This window comes from Eurypyga helias, unplaced genomic scaffold, assembly GCF_000690775.1.
Source record: "Eurypyga helias isolate BGI_N326 unplaced genomic scaffold, ASM69077v1 scaffold11328, whole genome shotgun sequence".
Lineage (NCBI taxonomy): Eukaryota > Metazoa > Chordata > Aves > Eurypygiformes > Eurypygidae > Eurypyga > Eurypyga helias.
The window spans coordinates 54,196-73,920 of NW_010264985.1; the positions used below are offsets into that span (position 1 = coordinate 54,196).

The 19,725-nt window shown below is 38.3% G+C and overlaps 1 protein-coding gene across 1 annotated transcript in view; it reads left to right on the top strand.

The window, feature by feature from the left end:
- Positions 1-19,725, top strand: part of DGKI (diacylglycerol kinase, iota) — a 124,261-nt gene that overhangs the window by 47,360 nt on the left and 57,176 nt on the right. Inside the window, exons 19-21 of the mRNA XM_010156558.1 lie at positions 5,852-5,952; positions 17,132-17,211; positions 18,857-18,901. Coding sequence (XP_010154860.1) covers positions 5,852-5,952; positions 17,132-17,211; positions 18,857-18,901 — 226 coding nt within the window. The remainder of the gene's footprint in view (positions 1-5,851; positions 5,953-17,131; positions 17,212-18,856; positions 18,902-19,725) is intronic.

Here is a 19,725-nt window from a genome sequence, read left to right on the forward strand (position 1 = left end):
TTATAAACAGTTGATCTAGTATCTTGTTGACTTTCTAAGGCCTATTAGTGTAAAGAGTGGTTCTGATTCTGATGTGTAACCTGATGTACCATGGGATGGATATCCTCTCACAGGAGAGTAGACTTAAATATAAAATTAAATTAACTTATGTTAATGAATGTCTACATGTTTTCAGAACTTCCAGAAATCGTACCCTTTCCTGACAACAGGAATTATTCAATATCTAGGTGGTCTTCTGTGTTCTTGTGGAAAAGTCAAATGCTGTTTGTCTGATAGAAAGTAATGCAATTTCCTTGTACTGTTCAGCCATTTTGCAGCTATAAAAAGAAAGACAACAATTCTGTATTACTGAAATTAGATATTTTTTTTAATGCTAATGGAATAATTTTGAGAGGATCTCATATCTCTGTAGAATCTTCCACAGTTTGTTCCAACTAAATAATGTGCATAGCTTTTTCTACAAGCCTCATTTGGATTGTTATTTAATCATGCCCTGAATGTGCCCTTCTGGTCCATGCTAATCAAAAGTCCATCAGATAAAATTCAATATGGTAAACTAGCCTATCTATGCTTCCGATATGAGAAGATTGATATTTAGGTTTGTGTTTAAATGAAACCATTATAGCTCATGAACATAAATGAACAGAAAGTTTCAGTTGACCTAAATCGGTATTTATGGTCCCACGGGGCATATGACCTTTAGGATTTAATTCTGTAGATTGGTGTGTTTGTGGAATGAGGTTCTTAATTGGATTCTTTAGGAGGTAATGGAATTCATTCATGTGTGCTTAAAATTACTTTTCATTGACTATGAAACACACCATTTTGAAGAATAATAGGTGTAAGAAATTTAAGTATTTTAGGTTGAATTACAGTGCAGCACTTTCCCTCAATTTATTTATAAATTGTCTGCTGCTCTCTGGAAAGCTTTTCTTCCTCTCCTCGTAGTTGAGCACGTTGTTTCATAAGGTGTTTGGAAATATACATTTCTATTATTACTGTGCTAATATTTGTTTTCAGTGACATTCATCACCATATTATTAACTTTTACGTGGACATGCTTATGTACTTAATCTTTTGTGGTTTCTGAATACGTTGAGTTTGAACAAGATAAATTGCTCAATTTGTATAATAATATACATTATTATACAGTATCTATGAACACTACAGAAATATTGATAGTAAAATGGTTTTGCTCAGCTGCATTCAAGAGAGCTGAGTACAGAGCTCATGAGTTCTGTGAGTGAACGAGTTCATTAGTAGGATGATGAGGACAGTATCCCCTGGTGTCAATTACCAGTCTGATAGCTCAAGGAATGAGTATTCATATCATGAATTTTGGAGCCAAAGCTATATCGAAAAAGTAATAAAATTTAGAGGGACGTAATATGATGTCAACCAACAACTGTATTCTGTCAGAGCAAAAGAGTATTTGCTGATCAGTCATGAACAACACCATCGAATTTCAGTCACTGAAAAGATGTTTTTTTGTGTATGTGTGTATACACACACGTATTTATAGGTGTGTATATATTCATATACATATATATGTTTTGATTATGAATATATTGCCTGTGACTGGACTTACTTAAGTATTTAAAAATCTCTACCTTGTAGGAAGGACCTCCTAGCATTCCTATTTCAGATAATAGTTTATTTTCTATAGAAAGCTGCTGTTTTCAGCATTTTTATGACTAAGATATCTAAACTTTTCATGTGGACAGAAAGCCAAGTTCTGTTTCTCTCCAACTGTATGTTTTAGTGCACACATCTTGCTTGTCTAGTAGTAGTAGTACCCTCCCTTTATGAAAAAGGGGTGAACAGGCATGAGAAACAAAAGAACAGGAAACTCTGACATATGCCAGCTGATTGCCCTCCCACGCTTGACTTGGAAAGGAACTATTTCTTTTCAGGTAATACATTACATTTAAGATGTTGTGCTGGTTTTTCCACAGAAGCAAATCTGGAGGTATGCTGTGCACTGATGTACCAAAAAAATTTATACTTTTTTATAAAAGCATGGGACATACCCTCGTAGATATTTTGTAGTTAAAAGGTGTTTTTGGAGGGGGTGTGTGTGGTTCCTGTAGCAACAAAAAGATTTGCTGTTGATTTTAGATCTTTTTCCTCTTCCAGTTCCAAGCAAATAAAAAGGGCCTGCTTACTTCTCCTTTTCAGGGGAAAGGACTACTTTGACTCAAAAAGGTAATGCTGCAGATGCAATAGGTTGTCACTGGCTTCAAGCCAGTAAGTAACATTTGTAAAGAGAAGGTGCACGTTTTTTGTTTACGTGGCATCAGGAGTGAGTCAGCATCACTACAGAAGTTGTCTTTCTTTCCCCTTGGCATCCAAGCACTATCCTGTCCTCACAGGGAGGTTTCAAAGAGACAGATGGCAATTAACTGAGAATTGGCAGATGTTGGCATGAGGCTTAATATCCCCACCTCTCCTTTTTGCAAGTTGTCTTGAGCAGTGAATGTCGGGTCAACTGACCATCCCTTCACCTTGATATAAAGGCTCCGAACACACACTTGGAAAAGTTGTTCTGTTTCCCTGTCTTTCTTCCCTCTCCACCTCTCATGCATTATCCAGATTAACCATATTAATGATGTGTTTGAAATGAAGGCAGTTGTGTGGTAACGCTTAAGTCTACCACTAATTCATTGATAATTGTTGCCAAGAAAATTCACGCTTGAACTAGGGCTTATAAACCGAGAAGCAGAAACCCTACCATAACTGCTTTTACACAGCTTTGCTAGTATTTTTGTCACTTGAGTTGTTATAAGCAAAGCACTATAAAAGGAAGATAATTCTGCTGATTTTTTTCTTACCTTATCTTTGCAGAGAACTGAAGTTTTGTGTTTGGATGATAATTTTAAAAAAATCGTTGTAGAGAATACAGAGTTTTTAGAATTATTTGTAATAATAACTATACAGACAATCATCCAAATATTTTCAGGCATTCAATTTTCAGCTACAAGTAGGGAAAAAAAAAAAATCCTGGTGGGAATCTGGAAAGGAGGGGCGAAAAAGCAATCACTGTACTGTTATTGAAAACTCAACTTCTAGCCTAAAGAAGGTAGCCCTGGGGAGAAATAGGTAGATGGCATTGGGAATAAAGAGTTGAATTTTGGGCTGAAAAGTCCTGTTACATTTTTGCCTCTGTCAAATATTAGATGTGTGTACTTGGTTATATCACTCAATTTTTTTTCTTCCTCTCTAATCAAAACCACATACTATAGAAATAATTATCATTTTGGAAAACTCAATCATAGTTATGTGTAAAGTACCAAACAGAAAACTTGAAACAGCAACTTCTAAATTCACTACTTAATGATGATTGTTCTGGATTAGACCAAAAAAGTAATTAATTTACCATTTTTGTAGTGTTCCTAGGCTTGCTGGGGTTGTTTCACCGTGACATCTGGAAGTGGAAACAATTGCGTGACAGACAAGCTCACAGGGAGACATGGAAGCTGGGGAGAGGGTTACCTGCCCTGTCCACAGTATTTTCCAGAATAGAGTGTAGCTGGTCTGCAGTTGCCTGTGTTGGGCATGGTCCTGTCCTGCCATGCACTAAGAAACATGAAAATGGTGAGAGTGTGGAAGGAGAGCAAGGGAAATTGTGAGTGGGCAGTATTAAAGACCTTGTAGCTGTAGTAAATTCTGCACAGACAATGCAGAGCTACAAGAATACATGAATAAATTCACCTTTTATGGGGAAGGACACGAGTAGGTTGCTAGGGGAGCCAGGCTGATGGGATGCAATGGGTGGTGGAAAGATAAGTATCACTCAGATACCTGCTATGGAAGATCTAAAAGGACAAAACGAGGAGAAAAAGGAGTCAGTAATTTTCTGTTAGGAATTAAAGTTAGAGTTTACCTTGGGAAGATGCAAAGTTCCTCTATTAAACTGTTTTCCCTAAGTATGGAGAGCAGCACTGGGCACCACAGCACAGGGTCACAGTGTGGAAGGAAGGGTCTGAGAATCATACACAGATGATCTCTCCAGCAAGGAAGAAATGGAGAAGAGCAAGTAGGGAGAAGCTATAGTGTGGTTCTGGTTTGGGGGGCAAACATCCCCTGTGCTGGGCTGAGTAATTCCTGCACAGGAGTATCACATTTTGGCCAAGTGGTTACTTTGGGGACTAGATTGCATACTTTTTGTAGAGTTCCACCTTGAGTTACTCAAGGATTTCAACACAATAGTGCAGATTTGGTTCTGGTTTCAGAAGAAACAGTTTGAGACAGGTTTTTTTTTTTTTTGAGTTGGGTTTACACTGGGCTTAATTCAGCACAGAGCAAGGATGGCTGTTTTTGTAGTGTGTTTGAGGGTTAGAACAGAAATAAGTAGCAAAATTCTTCTGTCTCCCCATCCCTTTTCCCTCCCAGTTGAGCTCAAAGAACTAGAGGTAATTCACAGAAGTCTCTCTGTAACACCTTCCAGCAATCGCCAGGTTGTGACCTGATCAGCTGGAAGACTGAGCTGCCTTCATCCTAATGTGTGGTGGCAGAACATGTTAGGAAAAGCAACATAGCTTTTTCCCATATTGTACCAGTGCATAAAAGACTTCATTTTTCAGAGCTGTCAGTCTGTCATTTTCTTGAACCCTACTACATGCAGTGAATTATTTCCTCCCCTCAGACAAAGACAATACAGTTAAATTCCTATGTTTTCTGACTTAAATGTTTTCTTATCTTGGCTAAAAATAAAATCTCCTATGATTTTCACTTTTGAAACTTGCATAGAGTTTGCAAGGGAACATAGTCTAAGAAACTATGTTAATTTTTCAGTTGGTGATGTGACATTTAAACTTGTTTTAAAAGAAGAATAGGAAAAGAACCCCATTGTTAGCCTCAGTGTAATTATGTTCTTGTTCCATCTCTGCACCTTTCCCCTCCATTCGCAGGCACTCATTCCCACTGGGTTGCTGAGCCAGCTTAGAGCCTGCAGGTGGAGAGGGCTGCTCTGTAGGATGTCGTAATGGCACCTGAGCTTCAGCTGCCTCCTGAAGCTGTGCTGGAAGTTACCATCCACAGTGTCTGTCCTGCAAAAGCTTGTCTTAAATATTGGCGGTCTGCTGGTGGCTTGGGGCACTTTGACACAATGTTCCCTGTCAGTCAGCACAGTGAAGACATTGGGTAGCCTACATGCTTCTGAGTGTGTCAGTCTTGCTGCCGCTGTTAAGCGTTCGTGACTTGTTTTCTGAGCTATTCTTCATGTACCTTAGGTTTGTTTTCATCACTAATACAGAAACTCCTGTTCAGAATGTCAATTTCTTCACTAGACCTTCTTCTAGCGTGTTTTGGAGGCACCCTCAATTCATTATTCTTTGTCACTTTTTAGGCAAAGAGTGCTTGTGCCAATAGAGCTTTTTTTAACTGCGTCTCAGTTTTTTATCTTCATTTTCATCTGTCCAGATGTGACAGAGCTGTTAATAGAAAGCACACAATAAGCTAACACTGAAATAATTGCTAATTGCAATCCCGGTGGATCTACCAAGAGATGGCCACAAACCATGTGTTTCGTTAGGTCTGCAGTATTTTTTAGCCAAAAAGAAAACTGCTTGCTTGTTTAAAAAAATTTACATTTGTGAGTGGTTGCTTGTTTTGCACTAGCAGTGCAAATGCCGTAGGTCAGTAGTTCTGCTGAATGTGTAATGTCTACGTTGTTTTCAAATGGGTAGTCATAAACTTAAATGCAGTAATAGACCTGTGAGGAGTTGGTCTAGTTTTGAAGAGGCTTGTTCTATTTCTTTTTTAGAGAAGATTAAAATCGCTTCATATGTGGTTTTCATTTTGTTCTTCCATGGAACACTTCGTCTGAGAAGCTTTCTTCTTTTTCTTGCAGTCCTCATTCCATCCCAGATCGCCTGCGGATCAGAGTGAACAGGATTAATTTACAAGAATATGAGGGCCTACATTACGACAAGGAAAAACTCCGGGAAGCCTGTAAGTTGGAAGAAGCCAGGTTGTAGCTGCTTTTGGTAGAACATTGCTATAATTCTTACAATAACAATGAAATGGAAACCACCCCAAAACCAAACGAATAACAAAAAATCCTAAACACAGGGTCAAGCATACATTTTGGATGTCATGTGGAGTGTATGTTCACCTATGCACATGCATATTCTTTCTATATAAATACTCTCCATAAAAAAGCATATGTAGAATTCACCTGTTTTCTTACTTAACTATGCCTTCTATAAGTTGGTTTTTATTTACTGTGAAATAAGGTTTTCACACCTGTTGTTTTTCATTCACACTTTTCTGTTGGTTCTGCTGGGTTTCTACTAGTCTATTAAACTATTCCAGATTTTATGATTAGGATCAAATTTGAAGCCAAGGAGTGGGGGAGACCATGATAAATTTCATATTGAGAATGTGCTCTGACCCTGAACATGGTTCTTGCACAGTTACGTTTATCTTGGGGAATAAATCTGGCTTGCCTAGCCCCTTATTCTTCAACAGCCTCATTTTTTCACATAACAGAATAATAACTGTTTTGTTTCCTCATGTAATGGTTTAATTGCCATGTTCAGGGGTAAGTCAAAAGGAGACAGCAGTTGCTTTGGCAACATTGATGATGACAATCCACACTTAAAAATGGGGTTCCTTTCCTTGGTGACACAAGGGGTCATTAATCAATGAGGGACATGGCTGCTTGTAATAACAATTTCATAGTCTTGTTCATGCATCTGGCTCATTATTCATATTAAATTACTAGCATGACTGTTTGAGCAACAAAGCTTCAGCTCCCTCCATAATACAGAGTGCTCTGGTAATTACAGGATGACAATCCTTTTAATTGGTTTGCTTATCTTACTCCTGGAAGATAGTTAAACTATTTCACTCCTCTAGTCCCACCCCTCCCTATTCTCCCAGTTCACCAGCTTTCCTTCCAACAAAAGAACTTGAAAGAATTTAAATTTTAATATAAGTCCTGACAGCCTTTTCTGAAGTTTCTATTAGTGGATTTTGGTCATAGTTAAAGCAATTAAATCTTTTGTCATTGGACCAAGAGAAGAATTTTCACAGGATGAGGATTATGGCTCACTGGAGAAGAATTTTCTTAAAGTTTAAATTAAGAGTTTGACCTTGAGCAGACTTCAGGCTGTATTGACCCCACACCTATCCAGCCCTATCAGAAGCCATCTGGTTCATTTGATGGTTCTTCCTATCTGAGGAGAACTGTCCTTATCCATCCTCACTATCGAAATAAATTCTCTGTGTGGTATATATTTTGTAGCCCTTAAGAGCCATTTACATGTTCTGACACAAAATATACAACTTTTTTACACTGTTGTCACTGCAGTTGTAAATGTGTTTGGAATTTGTGACCTGCAAAAAAAACCCCATAATGATAACATAAAAAATGCCAGAGAATGATGTAGCACCTCTGACACTTGGTTTTAGATTTCACATGCATTTGACCACTTGCTGGATGTGTGATTAAGAGGTTTTCATTCAAAAAGTAGATGTTTGTCCATGAAGAGTTGAAAAGATTGCTTTTTGGCATTGGAAGGTCATTTGCAGTAAAATCCTTCTGTCTCTCAAGTTACTGCATGTCCATCTTGATGATATAACATAGCTGGACTGGACTACTTATAACTTACATTACATATAACTTAGGGCATACACTGATGGTCACCAGTCTACGTCTCTGGACATATAATGTAACTGTCTCCTGTGAGAATTGTCCAGCCTTTAACTTTCAGAAGTCTGATCCTGATTTGAGGACTTCTGGGTGATGGTAATTACGACTGAAGAAAATTAAGTATGGGAAGAGAAGTGCTCTCTAAATAATCAGAAACCAAAATGTTCTAAATATTCTAGTCAACTCTTTAAATTCCATGAAGTAAAATATGAGAAATCCCCGTGGCTCACTCGGCATAACCTTACAATCAGAGTTTTCCTGTGTATCTCCTCTGGAAAACGAAGCATAGCCAGTCATCAAGCTGCATGGCTACACCAGAGGACTACTTAATTTTTTATGAGGAAGGAAGTTGGAAAATCATGTCAATCTTCCCTTTAAGAAGACTACATAGCCATTTGAATTGCATTTCTGACATCGTGCCTTGGGTAAATTTTAAGTGGCTTTCTGGTGGTAGGTCTATGGATTGCTGCTTGCCCCGCTCTATTATGAGCTAAAACTTCATATGAAATGTGTGCTATCTATGTCCTTAGCAGCAAATCATTTCATGGAGTATTGCCACTGAAAGTCCCTTGGATAAAGAAGGAGAAGGGAAGTGCTGGGGGAGAAGAAACACTCCTTTCCTTACTAAAGGAAGTGATTGAGGTGATAGGGGAGGGATTGGAAATAAATAAATTTCCGTTGCAGGTGACTAACTGAAATTTTGTCAGTCTGAACTAAAAACTTAAATGCAGATAATACTTATGCACTAGTAAAATACAAGATCACGTGTTTTGGGCCTTGTTTCTACAAGGCCTGTTATTGCAAGTGTGGTTAACTTCCTTCAGCATGACTGTAGCTCTCAAGCACCTGTACACTAGATGCTTGCAAGATGCTCAATTTACACATCTATTCAGGCAGAACACCTACAACTTAATTACAGAATGTTATACTTAATATCCATTCCCTGCCCACAAGGATTAGAAGCACTTTTACCTTCCTAAATAATCTGTCAACCAAACCAGAATCTCAGCAATCTCAACAGGGAAAGGAAGCCAGCTGATATTGAGTTATCCCTGAAGGAAAAATTGAAAAGAAGCTATTACAGATTTGCCTGTTACAAGTCTCCATAATAGAGTTTTGAAAACTGACATCACTGTAATACTCTGGATCATTTTAACTCACAGTAAATATATTTTACTCCCCTTGTTTGCTTGAAATACTGATTTGATTCTATCAATTACACCTAAAATTGCACATCCCAACATATAACGCCTCATCATGCAAACTGTCCCATGAAGATTAATCTTCACTCTGCTGGAGGTAGACACCTCATTTTGAAAGCCTCCTGAGCAATTAAAGAATGTAATTTTGTCCTCTGAAGGGCATGACTGTTCTTAGAAAACAACAGAAGGAGAATGGGCTACTTTTCTTGTCACTGCAGCTGGCTTTTAACCAAGATGCTGTTTCTGAATTATCCCTTTCTTCCCTCCCCATGCTCCTTCGTTTCTCCTCCATTCTTTCTTCTGTCAATGTCTCAGTATTGTCTCTAGGATGATTGATGGTACAGGGGGTGCTTGTTGATCCTTCAGCAAGGAGGGGTGAATACTTCCATACACTCTCTTAAAGGGATGTATGTTGGCATTTGCTTTATGTTGTAATGTTCTTTGCTGTAAATGTAGTTGTCTTCTCTAACACAATATACATACTCAAAACACTTGTCAACCTAGTCACTAGCTTCACCTCATTCTGCCCAAAATGGCAGTTGTACATTACATGACCATATCAAAGACTGTCATATTCAAAAGTGAGTTGGGTTGATATTTCTAGGGGGACAGAAATTAATTCTGTCTCTTGCCTACATATATTCTGTGCACTCTTTCTGCTTTCCTGTTATCACAGGAAGTATGATTTAGAGCAGCATTGTGGGGAAACAATTGAGCAAAACCTTTCTGTTTAATACGCTATTTTCCCCTTTCCAATGTTACTAAGAAATTCCTGACAATAGGGGTATATGCGGAAAACAATTATATTTAAAAAAAAAAATCTGTCTCTTGCCTACATATATTCTGTGCACTCTTTCTGCTTTCCTGTTATCACAGGAAGTATGATTTAGAGCAGCATTGTGGGGAAACAATTGAGCAAAACCTTTCTGTTTAATACGCTATTTTCCCCTTTCCAATGTTACTAAGAAATTCCTGACAATAGGGGTATATGCGGAAAACAATTATATTTAAAAAAAAAAAAACACCAACCATGAAGACAGCTGTGAAATAGCTCACCGTCAACAGTAATTGCACAGTTGTGTGTGTGGTTGTTTTTTTTGTTTTTTTTATAATAGATGTGTCAGTTCTTACTGTCCTTAACTTGTTTTGTGTGGTTTAGCAATGGAGAACAGTGTTAGTTTGCTCAATACCACTAAGATTAAGGAGGACTCATACCCAATGCATTCATGGAACTATCAGAAATAACTCAGCTGTTGAACAGCTCTGGGTCTCTCACACTGTGTTTTACAGACACAGTTGTTCCTTATCTCTTCTTGAATAAAATGGCATACTAGATTAAAAAGCAATTTTTGAAGAAAATCTAGTTCCATAACAATTGAACTATCTGTAATCTAACAATCCTTTTCTCGGCTGTCTTTTTGCTTTATGTGTGTGGGTGGTGCAACATGATGTGATGTTAACCTTGAATTCTTTTCTTTCTCTGATTTATATCTAGCCAGGTGTCTGTATTGCATGTGTCCCTGTCTTTAATTTCTGTGGGTTATCCAGAGCTTTTGGGGTCATCCTAGGATTTTTTTACCAGGTACACGTAGGTACATGGAGTGAGAAGCTTGTGAGTCATCTGGGATGTGTACGTGTACAGAGATACTTTAGCTTCCTCATACCAGCAATGCACTTACGACAGTTTGAGAATTCTTGATCTATGAAATACATTCTGGCATTTTAAGGCTCAGGGATATGGCAGGTGAAGTAAATTTGGAGACTATTCCACATGATTTTGAGCAACTAGCTAAATAAGAAAAGGTTATCACTGAGGACTTAATATCTTCATCCTGAATATCGATAACGTAAAGGATAGAGGGGAGAAGACCTCCTGCTGGGTGGTGAGGTAAACCTGTAGTAGATGGAGTCAGGACAGGGGAGATTAGCTACTGAAAGTAATGTGCTCATGTTGGGGAAACAACATTGATCTGCATGGATATAGGTGAGATGGGTTGTGTAGCTACAAATTTTTCTTCCATTCTGTAAAGGAAGCACCAATGGTCACTTATTTTTCAGGAGGTCTCTTAGGAGACATGGTTGCTTATCTGTAGAACCTCTGTAGAAGGCAGCATTACCTACAGACTCTCTACTGAATTTCACGCTGCTTAAAAATCATCACCTTGCTCTAACACCTCTGTTTTCTCAACATGTGTTTAGACATTAGTTAATACATGCATTTCTCTGTCACGGTGATTTAGTAAGATCTAAAACTGAGAGGGATGGATGGGTTGCTTGAAGTCACCCAGCAGGGTGAAACCAAGAGGGTTGGATGGCAGCGGTGAGTTAAATATTGGAAACTGCTGCCACTGAGCTCCCAGATTCTCATGCTGGTGTATCATGGTGCAAACCACTGATAAATGTTTGTAACTGAAACAGAAATGACAAAACAAGAAGAGGAAATTGCTAAAGTCATTGCTTGTGTCAAAGGAAATACCTTTTTTTGCCTTTTGATGGATGAGACCTTGTGGACTTTGTCTGGACAGCAGAAAGAATTACATTTCTTGCTTTGACAGACACACATACATGTGCATATACACACACACATATTCAAAGATTAGAAAAGATGCATAACAGAAGAAAAAGCAGGACATGATCAGATAATTAAAGGGAGTAGTACAGTGAATTTACACACAGGTGCCAAAATAGGCAACTTTTATCTTGGCTTTTCCTAACTTTGAGCTCTTAATTTTGAAGTCACAGTAACATCTAATTAATGTGTGTCACTGTCTGGGTTGGGGGGAAGGAGTAAGTCCAAACCATTGAGATGATCTCTCATGTCATTGAGTTATAGAATCACAGAATGGTTTGGGTTGGAAGGGACTTTTAAAGATCATCTAGTACCAACCCCCTTGCAGGGACACCTTCTACTAGGTTAGGTTTTTCAAAGCCCCTGATCTTGAACACTTCTCTGAGCATCCTGTTCCACTGTTTCACCACCTTCATTGTAAACAATTTCTTCTTTATATTTAAATCTACCCTCTCTTGACTCTACATGGAGCATATCGACATTCAACACAGCCCTCTACCTTTTGAGCTAGTATGGAAACTGTCACCTGTAAGTCTGCCATCTCCTTTAAACTAGAAGAGGTAGACAGTATTCAAAATATATATAATTACATATTTGCCCTAGAGGAGTGGGGAGACACAGGGATATTAGGTTCCATTTCAGACTTTCCAGGAAATCATGCTGTGGTTTCTTTCTCATATAGTCTTTTCTGTGGGTTTTTTTTTCTGTGCATATTCTGCTTCTACCATTTCCTTCCCTACCACTTTTCTGATTTGATTTCCTGTTAACTTTTCAGTCCTGTTTGTTCCCTTTGGCAATCCTACCCCATACACATCCTTCCTGCCTGTCTTAATTTTTTCTGCAGATTTCATAGCTCAGGTTCCTGTTCCTTTTCTTAATCCTAAACCCTAAATAATTTTTTCAGCCAAAAGTAATCTTTCAGCTTTTTGTCCTGATATCCATTCCCTGCCAGTTTAAATTCCCAGCTCTTCATAGTTTTCTTTCTATAGCCTATTTCCTTTTGTGTGGTGTTTGGGACAATTTCTCTCTTGATTTGATTTGGGCAGCTTTTTCCTTTTTGTGGCAGGGTATTGGCGAAGTCACTGAGAGCCTGGAGGGATGGCTGCCTTCTCAAAAGTGGTCTGGTTTAGTCTGATAACCTCCATTGTGTTTTACCTCCTGACATGTGAAGATTTTTAGATTGGACCAGTGATGCCAAGAAAACTAGTAACCAATGAGCCTAAGGAGGATTAGTTTTTGTCAGTATGATAAACAGAAGGGTTCTGAAGAGGCACATGGCTTAGATTTCTGTGGTAAGAAAAGTCTTTTGCACAAACTCTGTGTTATTAAAACCATAGTGGGAAAGTCAAACCTCTTAATATAAATGTCTGAATATTTTAGAATTGTCTCCCAAGAATTTACGTGGTCCTTCGCATTTCTAATGTCAGTGGAAACCCCTCAGGAAAATGACATTTTCATAACTTCTTCAGTAGTGAGGATCCTTATTTGCTACATTAAACATTTACAGCCCAATGTCTAATCGTCCCAGTCCCCTGAGGTATGTCAGACTCGGAATGAGTTTTCCTGGCATTCAAATCTACCTTAATGATCTGTCTGGAGGCTGTTTTGTTTGGGATTTGAGTGGGTTAATCATGGTGTTTAAATCGCAAATTGAATCCTTTCATAACAATAAATGGAGAAGTTAATTGAATTTTATTTTTTCTTCATGCTGTCACTCAGTATATTCAGGATTCTTCCATTTGTTTTCTCAGTAGTATTAAGGAGCTCACTAGCTTTAGGTATTCAGCATAATGAGCAATTAATAGGTGGAAGATTTCGTCTTTGTTTATAAATTCCATAGCTAATTTAATGAGAATTTAGGAAATCACTACTAATCTTGCAGTTAATTAGAGCATCATAATATCCATACTGCTGCACCTACCCCACCCTCCTGCTCATACTCAATTTGGTTAGTGTTGTTAGGAACACAAAGCTTTCTGCAGTACTGGTTCAGAGTATGAAGCAACTGTCTGCCTGTCTCATCTCATGGGGTTCTTGTGCTGCTTCTCATCACTGCAGCATTAGATGTATCCACAGCCCCCTGGACAAAGTCCCTTTTACCATTCAGGGAGCACAAGGAAACTGGGAGCTGGATGCAAGGGGCTAGAAAAACAGGCGCCTTGGGGAGGTGGGGGGGGAGAAATCCTGACATTTGAATACTGTGGTTTGACTCATGATCTCAGACTGTCCCTTATTTTTGGTGTATTCCCATGTGTGAATATGCCCATATATTCACAGGAGCAGACAGTGTGTGGGTGTATATGACAGTTGCTCTGCAGTGCCTGTGCTCCAAATGCAAGACCTTGTCCTCTTATCTCTCGTGGCGTATCTAGTCGTCACTGTGTCCCACAACACTGTCCTGTACCGTCCACATCCTCATCCATACACGGCTATTCAGAAAAGGTAGAAGCCCCTTTATTTCTGAATGGAAATGTCCACAATGACATCGAATGCCATGCATATTATTTTTCTGCCTTTAACTGACTCATCACAACTTGCCCCTGTTGTACATCATTGCCCTGTATTTAGAATAAGCAACAATTCCCTAGTTTCAATCCCGTAATCAATCATTAAGGGTTTCCTTTTGTCTTCACACAACAGCTATTGTAAAGCACTTCAAAAATCTTGGCTGGGTGGTGCATAGTGCTAACTCACTGTGGTTTATGACAAAAATGAGGGCTAGGAACGTTTTCCTTGCTGAAAACCAAATGGATCCTACAAAAAACCAAACTGACTAAAACCACACAACATACAACATACAAAAACTCAAAAAAAAAAAACTTTGCAATTTTAGCATATCCTGTAGTGTTATCCAGTTATGACTTAAAAGGTTTTTTAAATGAACATGAGCCATATGGAAGGGGAACCATTTGAGACCCACTTCATGCACCTTATCCTGTAGCTAGTCATTGACTCAAAAAGCCATAGGTCATGTTAATTCAGGATTTTCAGGCAGCAAACACTGCACATTTGTTTTTAAGAATTGTGCTTTGACCTCCAAGAATTGATGGGGCATAATTTATTTAAATTTGTGAATCATGACTTTTTGTCTTCATGTGTTAGATGAGGCCCAATAAGCTATCTGTGGCATATTAGTGTTTTGTTTTCAGACATTATTCAGAATTACAAACATCTGTAAGATCCTTTGCCTTTGGACTGTCTGGAAAGGTGATAGTTACAGATTTCAGTTCTGTTAGCTGTGTTGTTTGGGCAGGTCGAAGCTCTGCTCCCCATTAAGTGCATATACTCCTTCATGAATGATGGAATTCAATGGTAAAGAGTCAAAATCTGTGACGACAGTTTGAGTGGTGTAGATCCCTGGTGCTCTCTAGCTACTGGAAATGCAGTTGTGTCTACTGCAATTCACTCTTTAGTGCTATAAATGCTTCTTTCAGTAAGGGCTGTGGAGGGATCTTCTGAATTGAAACTAGATAACCATTAAGTACTCCCTACAAAGAGTTTAAGGGTTTCCTGTCAGAGCAGGTTAAACAGTAATAAACATTAAGCAAAGAGAATCAGTCTGTAACCCAGAGCATTGTAGGAAGCCTATAAAGCAAACCATGCAATTGACTCTTTATCCTGGTTTTGGCTGGGTCAAAGTTATATTTTCTCCTAGTAGCTGGTAGAATGCTCTCTTTTGGATTTGGGATGAGAATAATGTGATAACACACTGATGTTTTGGTTGTTGCAAACCAGTGCTTGTACCAAGTCGAGGTTCCCATGCTCTGCCAGGGAGGAAGTGCACGAGAATCCAGGAGGGAGCATAGCCAGGACAGCTGACCCAAAGTGGCCGAAGGGATATTCCATACCATATGATGTCATGCTCAGTATGTAAATTAGGGAGAGTTGGCCAGGGGGCAGGGTGGGTGGTGAGCAGTTGCATCACTTGTTTTTCCTGGGTTTTAGTTCTCTCTCTCTCTTTTTCTGTGGTGTGTTGTTTGTGGGTGTGTGTTTGTTTGTTTTTTAATATATATATAACCACTAAACTGTTCTTATCTCAACCCACAAGCTTTCTTACTTTTATTATTCTGATTCTCTCCCCATCCCACAGTGGGGAGGAGGGTGAGTGAGCAGCTGTGTGGTGCTGCGTTACTGTCTGGAGTTAAGCCATGGTACCCTTGTTCCACTCACTTGTCTCTCAGTCTCTGTTCTGTAATTAAAAACCTGAGAGGTTGCAAGGAGCACTGTTTCCTCCTGGCCTTTCTGAAAATGAGCAGGTGGATCAGATGTCAGTGTTGCTTTCGGAGAACTCTTCCAATATTCCCTAGTCTTCACTTCTTCATTTTCTTGTTTTTCCCTCCAGCTCTTTTTATTCCTGCTTCTGGTTTTCCCAGGTTCATAATTGTTCTGCTGTTCAAATTGTTTTCTGAACCCAGTGCCGGCAGCATTGTTGATGTGTCTCCAGAGTCCTGCGCTGGCCTCTGAGGCCCATAATGACCTCAACTGTCGTTGGTACTCCTCTACTCTCATCTCTGAGGCCACTAAGCTTCAATTTGTGCTTCTAGCCCTGGTGGGCCACACAATTCACCATTATGTTTTAGCACTGTCTTATTCTCTTATCAGAATGAAGAGCTTTCAGTACATAAACACCTCTTTCTCTTAATCAGCTTCTGAATGGGAGGAGGGGCTGCAGCACAGTTGTTTTTTCTGTTTATCTCAGAACTGTCAGTGACTTTATGGTGCTTCTTGTTATCCAGTTACCAAAATTCTTTATGAATAGGTACTGTGCTCTCTTTCTGCAATAATTCATATGAGGATACAAATCTTCTTTCTACTACTTTTTTGGGCCATTGTTTGATTAAAGACCATCCAGGGAGAAAGAAGAACTTCATTCAGTGAATCAGTTTTAGAAAATCAGGGACTCAAGATTTTTCACTTGTTTTCTTTTTATTTAATGAGATCTTAGTGGGTAGCTCTCTTGGTACAATCCTTGTGGACCCACCTGCACTTTTTTTTAATCTCTTTTGTTATTTTTGTGGGTTTATTTTGGGTTTTTTTGGCTGCAAGAACAGAATGGTTGTGGAAACCTAAATCTTCTGTTATTTAAAAATGCTGCCCTCAGCTGAGGGGAATGATCTGCAGTATTTTTACAAGTTCTCTTATTTTATTTTTGTCTGAGAATATATGGAGGCATGTCAATTCTGTGTGTAGATGGAATAATGTCTGTTTCAATTTGAAAGCAGACTTACATCAAAATAACACGGTGCTGGATAGTTTTCTCTAAAATTAGGCTATGACTTCAGGCTGTGAGTTTCATTACTTTAAATCACTTTCCTAGTTGGGTTTTTTTTTTTTAGAATTCTGAAAATGAAATATTCTTTTATTCAGTGTATAAGAACACCTCCCTAAACTCTTGTTCTGGGGTATGTTCCTTTCTTTGTATTTAATAATTGATGTTGACATCAGATGATGAAGTATGCAGTTTAACTGAATCTGTTTTAGCTTTAGATATGAAAGGCAGTTGAAAACCACAATCTTTGATAATTATAAATGAGTGAAACAACTGATGAATAATATGTTCCTGCTTTTAAATGGCTTTAAGGTTTAGATAGCAGAAAATTTTTCTGAGGACATTATTTAAAAAACAAACCCAAAACATATTACAAATCTTTTCAAGTTCAGGAGACTTCAGTTAGAGTTTTTTCTTTGTTTTTGATTTTCCAGCCATTCCCCTAGGAATTATAGTGGTACGAGGAGATTGTGACTTAGAGACCTGTCGTATGTACATTGAGCGTCTACAAGAGGTGAGGTTCTTGTGAATTCATACATGAATTTCATATATTAATCCATGTTATGTTTCTTTTAGTTCTGAGTGCAGAGATCTAATAGTTGAAACTTCCATATATTGAGTATTGCAGTTTGGCTACTGCTGAAAACAACTGATTGTTATGCAACAACTATGAGAGTTATTAAATGATAGTAAAAGCAGGAAAAAATATTCTCTAAACACAAAATGAAAAGTCATACTGACTCCTTTTAAATTATAACTAAATTGATGTGAATGGGTGTGTTTACTTCTCCTTGAATTGGAATGAAATATCAGAACTCTGCATACCTTGGTGAAATTACGCAAATTATTGATTAGAAAGTGTGTTATGTAAGGGTAAATATTGTGGTATTCGAGTGGGTCTAATTATGCAGATGTCATTCTCTATTATTGTTATGGAGTAATCTGAGACACCAATAAACACTACAAATATCAACTAGGTATTTCCAAATGTGTTGAAATATATGTTCATGCAGCTAATAATCTTGCTTTTATTGTCTTGAATACCTTGCCTCATGAGAGTTCATTCTACAACACAGCCTGGGAAATGGAGAGTCCAAATGCCCCGTTAACTGAATAATTTTAAGTGTTAATTGAAACTCTGCACTTGCAGACTGAATATGGGCCTTGGTATCTGACTGCAGGCTTTCACTTTTTTGCATTTCAGCCAGGATTTCCTTCATCAAATGCATTTCTGAACATTCAGACCTGAGGTGTGGCTATTATTATCAGAAATAAAACTATATTGTATGTTGATGCATATTTGAGGTACTCGGTAATGGAAAACTACATTGAAATAATAGGGATGATGGTCTCAGCAGATTACTAATGGGATCTCAGACTGAGCTCAGGCAAATTAACATGGCCCGTATTGGGTGGAGAGTAGTTGTACAGCCCTGGAGGAAGCACAGCTAGAAGGTGTGGTTGAATTACCCATAGCGGCTGTGGAAAAACCATGTTTTTTCAACCTTTGCAGGGATTTAGTAATTATTTTTGCTTGATTTGGCTCAGACCCGTATGCTGGGAATGGAGGTGCCAAGGCTTTCTGTGGTCTGCCACCTTGCATGCAACCTGGGGAGCTGTGGTCTGTAGGCTGGGCTTTTTGGTAGGCCATGTCATGAGATAAAACTATTTGACAAAATCTCTATTAAAATAAATTAGATTCCTGAATCCTGCTAGATACCAGGGTCATTCTGAGATCACCTCCCTGACATGAGGTTGTCTTAAAAGAGGGAGAGCTGCCAGTTGTTTCCTTCAGTGCACTTATCACTCATAAAAATTTAAAAAAAAAAATATTTTAGCATAATTTTTTTCATTTTATTGCTTATACTCTCAATTTAGATAATTTTTATGGAACAAATAGGTCTGTGATATGGGAATGATACAATAATATAATGTAATCTTTGTTTTAAATAACATTTTTTTTCACCAAATGCTTACAAATCTAAAATTTAAGTGAGCTTTCCGTGACTATTCTGTGTTTTTTATTTAATATACCTTAAACGAGTAGAAATACTTGCATAATTATTTGTGTTTGCCTAACCACTTCAGCTAGAACTGCAGACAGCTCTTGTTGCTTCAGTTTTTTTTTATCACCTGCATGTCTTTCATCCTCCTACTAGGACCTACAGTCTGCAACTTCTACTACACAGAGAGTTCATTACCAGGTAAGATAAGCTTCCCTTTCAGTATTAGAACAGAAGGAGGCTTAACAACATGGGCTGCACTCTTTGCGTTTCAACACAGGCTTTCTTTTTGTTAGATACCCGTATGTTAGATAAATTTCTGATTATCATTTACCCTCAGATGCTGAAGGTTCATTTTGCTCTCCCCTGAACAATCCTTTTCCTTGCAAACCATATGGAATCATCTCTAAAAATAGCACAGCATGATGATGTGAGTGGTATTGCAGTAGCAGTGCCTTGCTCATTGAAGTGAATGAATGTGTCCTATAGTACAAATGACAAAGGTAAAATTGTTTCTCTGCCTGAGAAACTGAACAATAACATGTTATATTGCATAGCTATAGTACTGAAGTCTATGACTGAGGAAAAAAAGTGCTAGGAGGCCTAACCTCTTAATAATTCTGTGCACCAGTCATCTACCTCTAGTTTAACACAATTTACAGAATAGTTTTTTAATCTGTCCTGGGCACAAACGTGTCTATTATATGTGACAAGCAGGTTCTAGTTTTAGGTGGCTACTTTCTAAAATTGGTCTCTCTGTGCATTTTACAACTTTACCGTGCAATTTATGCAATGCAGAACTTGGCTTTACAGTTGGAAGTATTTTTCAAGAATGCATATTTCTTTCACTAAATAAGTGCTTAAATTGGAACTAAACTGTCCCTACGGACTCCTGAGCTGATCTGACATTAATGCAGAGACTTGACACAAATCATGGTCAGTTAACATGGTGCCTAGGTCCACATGAAAGTTTGTATCATGTTGGGAGCCTTTTCCTAGATTTAACAAGTCTTGTTGCGGTCAGC